At 38.2% G+C, this 15,061-nt stretch overlaps 1 protein-coding gene across 1 annotated transcript; it reads right to left on the reverse strand.

Moving 5' to 3' along the window:
- Positions 1 to 1,897: 1,897 nt before the first annotated feature.
- Positions 1,898 to 10,743, reverse strand: LOC135461391 (transmembrane 7 superfamily member 3-like). Its single transcript, XM_064738459.1, has 10 exons — positions 10,606 to 10,743; positions 9,717 to 10,025; positions 8,279 to 8,565; positions 6,907 to 7,081; positions 6,317 to 6,403; positions 5,910 to 5,987; positions 4,615 to 4,767; positions 4,253 to 4,350; positions 2,848 to 3,010; positions 1,898 to 2,513 (listed from the first exon to the last, which is right to left on the reverse strand). Exons 1-10 carry the CDS (start codon positions 10,688 to 10,690, stop codon positions 2,218 to 2,220), a joined length of 1,731 nt encoding a protein of 576 aa, XP_064594529.1. The 5' UTR covers positions 10,691 to 10,743; the 3' UTR covers positions 1,898 to 2,217.
- Between the last annotated feature and the right edge of the window lie 4,318 nt (positions 10,744 to 15,061).

Raw genomic sequence — 15,061 nt, forward strand, 5'->3', positions numbered from 1 at the left:
CATTCAGTTAGATATCACATTTGGTATTACATTTTGATATGTTTCAAAAAAGAAACATTCTCTTTTTCTGACAGTTCCATCTGAGCTCAGAGAGATGACGTCATAATACAACTTTAGTCAACTTTAAAGTACTACTTCAGTCCCAAGAAAGGTCAAGCGAAAATTATAAATTAATGTAAAGGATATCCTGTGGAATATAGCTAGCACCATGCTTCAAAAGAATTTAGGAAGAATAACACGGTTTAACCCCTGTAAGGGGAGAGTCCTGAAAAACAAAATCCTCTGCAGTTTCCATAAAATTTTCCTAATGATAATATTCCTTATGTGACAATGAATCGGGTAGATACGACGTCAAGTAAGGCAGTTATGCTGGAATGACGTCATGCGCGTTTGACAGTATTTGTGGCAACGGCATTTGTGGCTATGCATCAGTGATGGGAGATGTCAAGTGTTCTTGCATTACATCACACCAGGCAAAAATTGGAAACCACAGAAAACTTTGCATTCCTTGTTATCCTCCCAAACTAACAACAGTAACCTTAATACAATGCATTTTTTTTTTATAATATAAGAAAGCAATTCCGACTATTTTGATCCTTATCATTTAACCTTGCTTTTAGGACCTACAAGTCTTGACACTAACATATTCAACTTAAAAACATTCAAATACACAAAATCATTACTAAAATAAAAATATAAATAAATATTTGTGTTGAGTGGGTTATCATTTCCACAATTCAATAGATCAATATTTATATATTATATATTTACGTACCAGTTTTACAAAACTGGTATAACAAAATCCCACAAACATCTATGGCACTATACAGTTCATAAACATGAATATTTCATTTATACAACGGCAGCCAGCATTATGGTGGAAGGAAACCGGGTAGAGCCCGGGGGAAAACCACGACCATCCGCAGGTTGTTGCCAGACCTTCCCACAGGCATACCAAGTCCATACACATCCTAAATTCCTACTATATACAGCTGCTAAAAATATGTACAATTATGTAATGTACAATATACATACAACCGGGGACAACAATGCCCAATCAATAAGAATTAGACTCTTGAAGTGTTTTCACATTCAGTCCTTGATGGTTTAGTTGTAACTATTACTAATGTACATGATGTACACAGTCACTGGTCGGAGATGATTTAAACTTCCAAAAGACTGGGGTCAGTTCTTCAGAAGTGTATTTAAGTTAAAATAGGTTTAAATCTTAATACAAGACTCATCCTAATACAAAGTAAACGGCACTTTAGTCTGGACTGAAGTTAATACCACACTGAAGTCGTAATACACTTTTGAACAACAGGCATGACTGGGCCCAGATTTTTATTCCACGATCTCCTGCTTTCTCTACCCATAAAAATCAGTGATGCCAGAAAATTCTTCATTTTCCCACTAAACAACAATCAAACAAATAAATAAATTGTAGCCTGGTGAAATGCTATTAAATGTTTAGTGTAACTGTCAGACTACACCACAAGTATTTGTGAAATAGATACAAAGAAATTATTTTAGCTCTGTAATACTCAGCTGTGATAAGCTTTAAAGTTTTGATAAGAAATCAGCCCTGAATGGGGCGATGTGATTGAGCCCTGGTAGCACATTATAAAGTAAATCGGGTACAACACTCATATACTCATGTAAAGTACAGAGGCCGGTTTCATGAAGCTTACTTAGTGTTAAGTTGCCCTTAGATAAGTGCACTTTATATCTCTACAACACACGTTGCCATGGTAGTCAAGGGCTTACTTAGCTAAGTGAGCTGCATGAAACCGCCCCCAGAATACTTCAGTTTTATGTGTGTATGTTAAAACTAGGCCATCATTAAAAACATGTTTGCTGGTCGCCACCCAACTGACACTCACCATCCACAACCCCCCCCCCCCCCCCCAAAAAATGTCCCTACTCTACAGTCTTTATTAGGATTTGACTTAAACATTTTTTTTAGTTCTCTGTCAATTTTAATTTCTTTAAAATCCCTAATTTTGCGATAACGCTGTGTTATGCACAAGAAACAATTCTAATGTACGGCTGTATAAAATATTTGTTTATGTTGAAAATCCCTCACACCTCTCACTATTAAAATATTGCTGCTGTAGTACAAAAGCTCAAGTGCATTAATGAAAGTTTTGCTGAGCAATAACCTCGCCTCTTTATGAACATGACCACTTCAAATCAAGGGTGAGCGGAGTACATATTCTAAGACAAACTGTGCTCTGGCCCAGTATTTTGGTCTGGCTGACGGGAATCATCTGACTCTGCTCGTGGGAAAGACATGACACGGATGCGACCGTAAGATGGAGGCCTGTGCTGGCTATCCCTTAATAAGGGCCGTCTTTCGTCACTTTCATCTTGTTTTTGCTGACGATACAAGGTCCTTGCCCTTATCTTGCTCCTGGGGCATGGTGGGAAGGGTGGTCGTTTCCGTTCTCTCACATACTGGAAAATCGTCCCCGAGATAAACAATACTGCCCACAGGGTGCTCAGTATGATTTCTGTGTGGAAGACAGTTACATAAAAGCACTGTGGAAAAATACTACAGGTATAGGTGGCTCAGGTGGTTGCAGCATTACATGATACACAATCCATGTATAAACTTGAAATTAAATTTGCCTCATCATTTGAATATTTATGCTGTGTTTTGTCTTTCTAGCAAAGCATTGTACTTGTAAGCTACAAGCTACTATGGTTAATTACATGAATTCACAGTAAGCATTCATGCCCCTGAGTATTCACCCCTCTCCAAACCTTTCTTGTGACAGACCACACAACAAATATTTAAAAAAAAGAATTGGATAGATACATCAGACGAATACAAGGTGTTCTTACCATTTAACTGGAAAGGTACTGTATGTATAGCAGAGTTGTATTCTGGCAAAAAGAAGCGGTTAAACTGGCTAAGCAGGATGTACTTGATCTCACTGTGAAGGTACATGCCAGCTGCAAGTATCACACTGAAGGAACCCACAAAGGCACAGGATAAAATGTTCAGCTGAAAGGGCAAGAACAAAGGTGATGAAAAGAACCTCAGGTGAAAAGAACAGGGTACGTCTTACAATCCTACTGAAGAATTAGGAATGAACAAAGGTACAGGATACTAAACTCAGGTGAAAAGAACAGGGTCCATCCTACAATCCTATTGAAGAATTAGGAATGAACAAAGGTACAGGATACGAAGCTCAGGTGAAAAGAACAGGGTCCATCCTACAATCCTATTGAAGAATTAGGAATGAACAAAGGTACATAATAGGAAGCTCAGGTGAAAAGAACAGGGTCCATCCTACTTAAGAATTAGGAATGAACAAAGGTACATAATAGGAAGCTCAGGTGAAAAAAACAGGGCACATCTTACAATCCTACTGAAGAATTAGGAACGAACAAAGGTACAGGATACGAAGCTCAGGTGAAAAGAACAGGGTACATCCTACAATCCTACTGAAGAATTAGGAACAAACAAGGGTACAGGAGGCGAAACTCACGTAAAAAGAACAGGGTACATCTTACAATCCTACTGAAGAATTAGGAAAAAACAAAGGTACAGGATACGAAATTCAGGTGAAAAGAACAGGGTACATCCTACAATCCTACTGAAGAATTAGGAATGAACAAAGGTACATAATAGGAAGCTCAGGTGAAAAGAACAGGGCACATCTTACAACCCTACTGAAGAATTAGGAACAAACAAAGGTACAGGATGCGAAACTCAGGTGAAACGAAATGGTACATCCTACAATTCTACTTAGCAATTAGGAACCGACAAAGGTAAATGATAAGAAATTCATCTGAAAAGAGCAGGGTGCAGTCTACCATTCGAATAAATAATTTGCTCATAGCTTCATAATGAATAATAATACGTTCTTTAACCACTGTATCTACAGTGTCCATGTACATTGATTCTTGAGCATGGCATTAGAGAACAATCATGTGAGTGCATGGATTGTACACCTGTAGTTTTCAGCTTTTATATGTACACAAGATGCACCCATGCATGGCATATGTAAATGGCTGTATCTTGACAGTCGTAAAATGACCACATGCTTCTGTTGAAGATGAAGAGGTTGGGTAAAAATATAATTTTACACATCATGTTAACAATGTGTGTACAATTAATGACACATCACTAACTACACAGGCTGGCAGTTGAGAAATAATAGTGAATACAGTATAAAACAGACAGTAAATAAATAAAACAATCGAATTGAATTTTTCAAGTTTATAGCAGTTTCATACATACGATTCTTGTGAAGCAGAGCAGCAACACTGGTAAAATCAACACACCACAGCTAAATGTCATCCCAAAATTAAATCGATTGTGCCAGTACTTCAAATCACCTGGAAGAAAGGGTGAAACAATGAAAAAATCAAAAATAACATTTACAATAGCTTTTTAGGTTAACAATATGAAGACGTGTGTGTATATACATGAAATGATGTAAATAACTGAAACAGTGAGGTGCCCTAATCAAAACCCCTGGGTTCTGGGGCTCATCACCACAGCCCATTATCAACCCACCCCTCCCCACCTACATTTAGCTCTCTCCACTGATAATCCTTCAGTGAATGCCATCCTGCACTGTGTGTACTGGAATCACGTACCAAATGGTGTGAAGAACACAAGAGATGAGAAGACATAGCCAGCCACAAGTCCCACAAGGAGAACAGACAAGACAGGAATTCCCAGGAACCACCAGAAGATTAACCAAGCCAGACCTCCTAACACACCTACAGCCCCAGCCACCAGCAGGTGTTCTGAAATAGAGGATATACACCTGTTTATAACATCCTTAACAAGTTTATATTTTTAATCTTTGATTGATTTTTTACATATTTGTTTATGGTAATTCTTCAACCTTTTTGCATGTTTCAAAGGTGCTTATTCAAGTATATTCCGAAGACATTATTCTGTGTAGAATGATAAAATTCTATTTTGTGTGAAGCCCCAAAAATGGCCAAGCCAACAAAATTTAGTTTTGTCTCCAAAATCAAACTAAAAATGTTCATAATTTGCACTCAACTGAATATTGCTCTTTTTCATACGCGAAATGGTTGAGGAATTGGGGCAGTATCATAATCAAGAATTACTTCAGTTTAACATACACTTGGCAGTTTTATGCATGGACAAAACAAGCGTACCAAGGGTGAACTGCTAATCATGTTGGCCAGTTACTGACAAAACTTTTCAATGTGTTAGATTTAGCAAATTATCTAAAGTCTGTTAACTGGCAAATCTCCTCGCCAAGGTATAGATGGAAATCAAAGTGCTTGTGCCCGTTTTTTTTGAGCCACTCAAGTTTACCAAGTTATGCCATGCCCCCTCAATTTCATGTTCATGGAACTTACCATTGGTATACGTCATTACTTTATATATCATGTAAGTTAAAAACAATAAACTCAGACTAATGGTGATGGAATGTTTATTAATATTTATATCTGTTTTTCACATAATATGCTAGACAATTTCACTCATATGATGACTGTCACATTTATAAAATGTTGGGAGCCTGCCACACCTAGTCAAGTACAGTGTGTATGTGACAACATTCTTCGGATTGCTGATCCACTGCAACCTGGATTTGAACCGGAGACCTCATTTGTCATGGGCTAGGTGGACATCCAGCACAAGGCACCAAACTAAGTAAGCCAAGGCACCTTCACTGTGGTGAGTGAGTGGGTGCTTGGGGTTTAACGTCGTATCTTAACAATTTTTCAGTCATATGATGACAACCTTCACTGTGGGACTACACCACTATCAAAGAAAACTACATTTTCATTCTATAATAACTGATCAACACCTGGTGAACTTTGTTCTTTTTCACAAAGTATCAGAAGTGCACCACATTTCACAACGCGACTAGAAAGTGAGAGCAAAAGAGAACTGTGATTTTACCTACCTGCCAAACCTAACTCTCCTGGTATGAGGCCAATATATGTCACCAAAGCCATGGACAAGAAACCAAATATGAACATTTCTGTAAATAATCAAAATATTGGCTTGCATTCATGCAGTTGTTCATTTTCTCCTTCTATTCCAGACAATCCTGAATAGTATATTATCCCATATCACCTGCGAAATTTCAACAAAGCCAACTAATTTACTTTTAAAAGGGAAAAGTCTGCAAAAATGCTTAGTTTTTGGCAACAAGTTTCAAATTGTGAAAGATCTGTCTTCACTTAACACTTTTCAGGTATTCACAGTTTGTCATAGCCAGGATATTAAAGAAAATGGCATTTAATTTAAATTATTAAATTAATTCAATTTTGAAAACCCGGTTATTATAAACATAACAACAGCACAAACCTGTCTTAAAGAAGCGATGACCAAAGAAGCAGATGAAGATGCCCACAAACGAAGCAATTGTTGTTAACACTATTCCCGCCACGTCCGCTGAAATGACAAATCAGATCTATGTGAGGGATCATTGTAAACTAAACTTGTAGCCATATAAAATCTGATTTTCAAATCTCTCTTGTCAATGTTCTGAGTCATCTTAGTCAGCACAGCGCTGAAGACTTTCATCAGTACTGTGCTAAAGATTACCAAATATTCACCCTGTCCTAAAGACCTTCAAATGTTTCTCGCCTTGTGTTAGAGGTTTTTAAATCCTCCATATATTGTGCTGAAGATTTTTAAATCTTGTTCAGATTTCATACCGGTAATCCAGCATTGACCACCTGATTCTTATTCACACCAATATGGATATTCATATTCATACATTCATCAATAGAATAATAATTCTAGCTTCTCATTAACTACCTCAAAGAATCTCACCTTGTGGTACTATAAAAATGACACTTGATATGATAAAGCATCAATCAAAGACATGTAATTAATCATCAGTTTTAAATGAATTTTAACCTCAAATATATAAGCTAGAGTAGCTGTCTCACCTTTCAATGCTTGTTCACAGCCTGACGAATTCAAAGAACAACTGTAGGTTGAAACAGGGAAGTAGAGTGAGCTCCCCTTCCCTGTCTGAGTGACCAGCACAGTATAGATCACACCATGGCCAGGGTAGGACACCACACTAATGTTCGATTTGTCGTTGTACGTTAAACTGGCAATCTAAGAAACAAAGAATACAGGAGCTACTGCATAAAATGAAACTTAAATTCAATTTGATACCACATGATCATTTGTGAAAACTCATTCCCCACTACCAGCTAATTACTCTATTTCACCTAAAGGTTGGCTTGTAAAAAATCCACTTTTCAGAAGCACAAAAAATGACTTAAGTTTATCTCAGAGAGAAGATATTAATCTAACTTCACAAAAGCACTTGTTACATTTTAAAGCCCTATTGGATGGATGAATAAATCAGAATCAAGCAAAACGTCACTTGAAAGTGCTAAACTTCAGGTGAAATATTGTAATTAACAAAATGTTCTTCTAACGATGCTGGAAAGTCTTGTAAGATTAATGTTAACATGAATCCGTAAGTCCGATATACCACTCTTCCATCCACCATCATTACCAAAAAAAAAAAAAAAGAAAAGAAAACTAAGAAAACCTTAAAAGAAATGACAGGATATCATGTTGCTTAGTTTGACTTCCTATAGATTATTTCATCGGCCATTCACTGTGCCCACTCCTTACACTGCTGGGGCATCCAGTTTCAATGGAGAAATGTACCAGTCAGAAGAAAATACATGAAAACACATTATTGCTCTATGTATCTGAACGGGAGTAATCATTAAATTAATTACCACATTGTAAATAAACTTGATCAAGCACACGTTTCGATAATAGGAAGGATGTATGCTAAATTTCATTAAAATAAGTCTAGTAATGCAGAAAGAGTTACAAGGAAAAAATCTGAATACATGGAAAAGCATTAAATGCCAAAGCAGGTCCTAAATGGGGTAATTATTTTCATTATATTTAAGCATGCACAAGTTCGGATAATAGGCAAGATGCATGGTAAGATTCATCGGAAATGGCGCAGTAGTTTAAGAGGAGATGCATGCACAAAATCGTGTCTACAAACATGACAGACAGGCAGACAGACATACAGGCAGACAAACATACAGGGTGATTCCAGTATACCCCTCTCCCACCCAGGCATGAAGAGATAGTTTACACTGTGGTCCTTTAGATTCAACCACTAGTGTAAGAAGAATATCAGACTGGTTACAGTCAGTAAGGTTAAACAGGCTGACAGACAGCAGAAAAAGGGGAAGTACATGTACATGCACAACACTGACACCATATTGTCTTTCCAGAGTGGGAAGCAAGGGGAGATAATATATGTACATCCCGAACCTTTTGCCCTATCTGCTTCACTGAGTCTACAGTAAGCATTTGCTGAACAGCATGTATGTATGTGTCTTCCAGAATGTCATTTCCCGGTAAATAGTAGACATAGATGTCATAAGTCAAACTGAATTGGTCACTCCTGCTAACACAGTCCAATGGATGCTCCTGGTCTCTTCTGAAGCTGAGAGCTGACCACTGGAACGTCAGGACATTCAAGTAGTCTGTGTATCTCAAGTGGATGTTGGCATCATTCTCCAAGTTGAACTCAATGTTACATCCACCCGGCAGAGGATCTACAATATAACAATTAGCGTATTAAGTATCCTCAGTAAAAAGTGGTCTCTGCAAATTTCAAATGACATTTATATAGACATTAAGTGAATAGGCTTGCCCTGAATTACTTCCCTTGATTCACGACAGCGACTATGACGTAACGTGAATTTTTTTTCAAGGCGTAAAACTACGAGAAATAGGACAGCACCTATTAAAGCACGGACGCAGTATGTGGGTTATATAATGACGGTGATAAAGATTTTCTAGGCAACAGAATGTGAAAAAACGTGTCATCAGCCTTCAGGAATTGCACAAATGTTGAGACATTCTGAAGACTTGAAGTCCATGTTTTTCAGTTTTTCATCGGTCTGCCGAACTGGTTTATTGAATTTAATTAGAACCACAGTTTTAAAATTACATCCAAATGGATTAAGAACATTACATAATGTTTATCCTGGGCTTTCCAGATAAGTTTACAAAATCTGTCTTAAAGCCAGATCTTCAACTAGCTTATGCCGCTTTAACTCAGGATTCATAAATTTAGATACATCAATTCAAAACTTTTGCTCAGTACATGAAGTACTTAAAAACATTTACTTTAACATTAGATTTTATACACAAGAGACATGAAGATCATAAATTGGGTAATTTACAGTAATTAACATACATGCTAGGTATTAACTACGAAACAGCCCCTTGTTGTATTATGCTTTATACTTATTTATTCATTTAATTTATGGCTTTTTTTTTTTTTCACGTATGACATTTTACGCCGTACTCAAGAATATTTCATTTATACAACATCAGCAAGCATTATATTGGGAAATCCATGGCCATCCGCTGGTTGCTGACAGGCCTTCCCATGTACCTTCAGAGAGGAGGCCAGCATGAGCCGGCCTTAAACTCACAGCGAACTCATTGGTGAGAAACTTCTGGGTCATTGCACCACAATGACCCAGAATTATTTTGCTATTACACTATATATATGCAACACCTGAGCTCAATAATACAAACGTTATTTGTCATATAGCCAACATACGACTGGAGAAGAAGCCAGTATCAGCTGAACTTGAATTCACAGCAACCGCAAACAAATAATAAAAACAAGAATAAATTGCATTGAATTGTTCACCTGGTCATACAGTTTCTGACTTTTGCCACCTGAACTTACTTTGATCTGTCAGTTCTGTGACAGCCACAACAACTGACAGGGAGAAGTTGTGCTGTGACATGAGAAACCACCTGGCCTCAGTCTGTCCAATCCTCAGCACTGTAATAACCCCAACATCATGACCATTCACAGATGTGCTGACACCTGGGTGAGCAGACATCGACAGGGTCACATTGTGCACTTGAGCGTGCACTTGACATGTGACAGAACTGGTGAGGTTAGAGGCACTCAGGCCTCTGGCAGAGAGACTCACATTGCCAAATGGGGGTAGCACCTTCACCACTGGAATTCCAACAGTTATGTTCCAATCTGAAACACAAGGTTACTTGCATGTGTTTTTATCGAATTTCACTTTGGAAAATCTATATCTCCTAAATAGTCCATAATTTTAATTTAGAAAAAAAAAGATCCCAATGTGATGACTACTGTTTATTCATACCAGACATGTTTTTTGTTGATTTTTTTTTGTTGTTTTTTTTTTTCTTGACAATTAATGCCTGATAAGGAACATGATACCATAACATTTGAATGTGCAGGCATGCATGTGGAGGGTAGTCTGATGTATGCATTCAAACATGGCAGCTGGAGTCATCTAATCAGCCTGGAACTGACAGCCGAGAACCCTATCTATACGGACAGACATTATCAGTGATTATGTGGCGGACAGCATTGCCATTAGTGAGGACAGCACGGGAAGGTAATCTTTATATGAAACAAGACAAGGCTGTGATAGTGTCCGTAATCATCAGTGCAAACAATGAGAAGTTACAACGTATAATTCAATGCCATTGCAATTTGGCTACAAACTAATGATTGAGGCTGAGTGTTAGCAATATCAGCATCAACAGGCGCGCAATGACAGTGACATTTGGTCTGAAGCCGACATTACCTTCTTCCCTAGCATGGGAACAGACGAGCAGGGCCACACAAGATATATAAACACTTCTCTTAATTAACAAACAAACGGAAGGCATTGTTTAACCAACAGACGAATAAGGATGAACCTCTCAAACTTGACAGGTTTTCAACCGCCTTCCTTTATTAGGAGAGTGGTCACAAGGGAGATAACCGTAATATTATCTCACATTCGCGCGATCTAGGTAACATCAGAAGTCTATTAACGAGACTTCTGGTAACATCCAATCTGGGATAAAGACACATAAAGAGCCGTCTATCTTCATCCCAGATAAAACTAGCCACCACATCATCGTCCAGATAAATCATAAAGTGAATTGTGATATTCTTTGGCTGACACGATGACACCTCTTACCTTTTCTTGGCCATTGGGACATTTCTGGCTTCCACATGGGTACTTTCAGCGACGAAGCGACAGCAGGCTCATATTTTCCAGCATTTACATCACATATAGACCTATATGCTACGGCTTATACGGCAATATGGATGCACGTGTTCGAATGCCGTTTAAGTTTTCGGCTTGGGCTATGAACGACAATAATAATAATAATAATAATAATAGCTGTTTCACTCCTCACAGGTACACCGGGTGCCTAGCGGTAACAGTCAAACGTGTTCAAGTTCAATCCTTGCAAAGTATAACGTTAAAGGATCAAAACACCAAAAAAATTATTTTTGGTGAAAAGAAGTGTACTGCACTATCATCTGTTGTCGCTACGGTAAAGATACCAAACCTTGAGGAATTTGGCCATCTGATCTCGCGATTTCGCCGAAGCATACGGTATACTTAAGTCGATCTGTTTGAACCTTCTATAGCTTTTCAAGTTACAGAGCAGAACTCGAGGCTCACGTTATCGTGATACATGTGGAGGAAAAATTGCTGTTTTAAATTTTCGAAATCCCAAAATCCGAAAAGTTATATGGGAATTGGGTTTTTCTACACGTGTACCAAATATTAGAATGATCGGCTCAGTGGTTATATAGAATTTTTTTAAGGTTTTGGACAAAGTCCAGTATGGCCGCCAAGTCACGTCACTTACAGCACTCAAAAATGTTCATATTCTTTGTCCATATGCGGATGAAATTTCATTCAAATCACTCAAATGCAATACATTTTATGAACGCCATAAAATCATCATAAAAATCCAAGCAATTTCAATACCATTCCCAGCTCAATCCCATGGCCAGTCATTCTAAATGCTGTAAATACTAATATCTATTACCACAGCTCAAAACACACAGACACACAGAGAATACAAAATCAAAAATGTCGTTCAAATGACATATTCGGTAAAAAATTTGCGGCTATACATTTTTGGAAATTCAGAAATCCTAAAGATCTAGGGACTAGCTTGTAGCATATGCACATGTAACAAATTCCAGAATAATCGATTCAGTGGTTTTTTAATCTCAGCGCTTTGGTCAAAATCAAAAATGCTATTTTTGAACACACGTGTTTTAAGAATCGATCAGCTTTTCCGGAGTACCCGCGGTAGACATGATTAACCACCTGGACGACGGGCAGCTACATTGGCACTAATAGCACCTCAGCGTCGACGCTTGAACATCACGTCGAAGACAGCAGACCATATGCCAAGCTTTCCCATTATTAAGTATTAGTGGCATGATCCGGGTCAGCATACGAAACGGACGCCTTAACAATCTGGTCAACACAGTGCGATATGGAGAATATGCTTCCTAGTTTAAATTTGGATGTCCTATATATTCATCGAAAATTAAATGTTCCAAAATTTACATTAGGTTAAAGAGTCCAAATCACAACTCTTAAATCATTCATTTGTGTCAAAATCAGAATGTATTTACGAGAACAATTTGACGGGCAGCCAGACAGACAAAATGACAGACAGGCAGATGGCTTGGCAAATAACCAGTCGGGTATGGGGCAGGTTTTGGTTGGGTAGTAGCTACACTGCCATGATATTCATTGACAGCATGAATGCATATATTTTGTCTCGTAGAGTAGAAATATCAGCGAAGACTGGATATATATGGCAGCAGTACATGTATTTGAAGGTGTCTTTCATCCTGAACAACTCGTGACTTACCAGACCTACCCGGAACCATACAGGAGGGTTGTACCTTCATCCCGGAGTACAAACCCCCTGTATATGACATGGTAGGTCTGGTAACACACCTCTCCGATCAGGCCTCTGGCTGGCCCCAGACGCTGGACTTGGGGGTTGATGCCCTCCCCCGGGGCCAGAACGGCCGCAAACCTAAAGGCCTCTGTGGCCACCCCAACAAACTCTGGGTCTGGTCCGGGCCCATCTTCGTTGTCCATTTTTGGTCTCTCTTTGGAATACGAATCATTTCAAGAAAGGTACTGATCACTTGTCTGATTGCCAGAAATGTGGTCGACACAGGTCCAACCAAAATCTCTCGATATCGTTCTTCACCTTTCGGTTTTCCCTGCAAAAAAGTGGCATACAGTTGAGTCAGACAAATTTAAAACTTGACACATTTGTTCAGTCAGAGATCCGTATAAACAAACCTGAGGTAAGCGTTTTAAGTTGGAATTTTGCTTACATGTTATAAATATATACACACGTTGCTGTTGTGCTTTTCGAACTTCGTAGTTTAAGTTTCTTTCGATAACACTTACATGTTTGACGAAAATTTCTCCATCGATAGTGGGGTAGCTTGTCTCAACTAGAGCCTTGCTTTTACTGTTCTCGGACACAGGGTTATCCGGAAGTAACTCTGTTGGATGATAAATATGCGTAATTATAACGTACATATAACATACTACATGGCTCTTATACTGAAATGGAATCAAGATTCCGGCCGTACATTGGAACTGGCTTAGCACCATCAGTAAAGTAAGAAAGGTACGGTAAGGCGGAGAATCGGCCCCACAGAGGTACGATAAGAAAGTGCAAATTTCAAAATTCCAGCACAGTTCTGTAAATTCCCAAATCAGAAGTATAAAAACTGGTCCAATCGCCCATAACAGTTAAATGGCTATAACGGAGATGGTTGCTTAGTAATAACAAACCAAAAATGCCCTCACGATGAAAACAGCCAATTTTGCGTTCAAACGAGGCACTGTGTCTTTCATTTGCAGTACGAAGATCAATGTTAACAAGAAAAATATCTTTACTGGAACTTTCATGTGTATATTTTTACTTTTACTTGCTGTCACAGTTTGGTCTTGATTAACGTTGGTCTTCATACTTTACAAATAAAATTTATAATGATTATAATATGATCAGTTTTTTCATGTTTTGGCAAGTTTAAAATTCATTTTTCGGTCATAGTCTGTCAGGCATCCTTGTACAATGTGCACTGTGGAGAACAGGTTGCACCTCTTTGTAGTTCTTCATTTTTCTTTGGCAACATGTTTTTTGTGTGAGTAGAGATGTAGGCTACCTTGCATTAAAGAAGTGTTATCCTGAATTAGCATGGATAATTGTTCAGTTATGGTATTAAGTAACGTGTGAGAAATAAAGCGAAATCACACGTGAATCCAGGTTGAGAGCACATGTGATTCTCTCGCTATCAATAACATTAACATGTTATGTTTGTATTTAATTCATTGGGGCTTTGCTGCGTGCTTTCATTTTCACTTTCTGTATTTTTTCAGAAAGTAACATGTATGATGCAGTGATTTCCCCCCACTCTACAGTGTCTGATGCAAAAAAGAATATTTCAGTGTGACTGGAGCAGTATACCATTTTTCAATTTGATGACCTATGCATTGCTTCAGTGTATGTCTGGAGTTTTATGCTTAAGTATTACGTAACAAGAAAAGAAGAGTAAAACATCACTGAAGAAGAAGTAGCCTTACGAGTGTGTCAGTACCCGTCACTCCTGGCTATAGTCAGTTTCGCATTTTGAGGTGCACAATTTCTTGCACTGGGTGCTTTCGGTATATCGGGCGGGGCGCATTTGACTAAACAAATAAATACCAAATTAAAACATGTTTTGATCTGCACGGTCATTTATTACTTATTTTTACTTGCTTGCACAATTCTAGATTGACACTCAGTTCATATGGCAGAGTTGGCGATGGCCAGATTGAGGTAACATTTAATTACACTGCTATTATAAATTTTAATACACAACGGCATAAGTGGACCATTCCTTTTATCAAAAATTTCTGAAACTCACCTTTATGGCACTTGAGTCTTTTTCTATTACACCTGTTCAGGCCAATGGTTCTTATTGCACTAGGTCTCCCTGATGACAAGAATGTTAAACGTAGTGTTAGGTTTATACCGTTCTTTGACTTCAAACACATGTAATGAATATTCAGAAAGTAGATTGAGCACGAGGCTTTTATTTAATAAAGCGTTTTCCCTACAAACATACGGACGACGCTAAAATAACTGTACGGTACTCACTCACGGATTTCCCCCAAATCCACAATAAAAATATGACCATAACCGTCGACACGTGCTGAAGGTAGG

This window comes from Liolophura sinensis, chromosome 1, assembly GCF_032854445.1.
Source record: "Liolophura sinensis isolate JHLJ2023 chromosome 1, CUHK_Ljap_v2, whole genome shotgun sequence".
Lineage (NCBI taxonomy): Eukaryota > Metazoa > Mollusca > Polyplacophora > Chitonida > Chitonidae > Liolophura > Liolophura sinensis.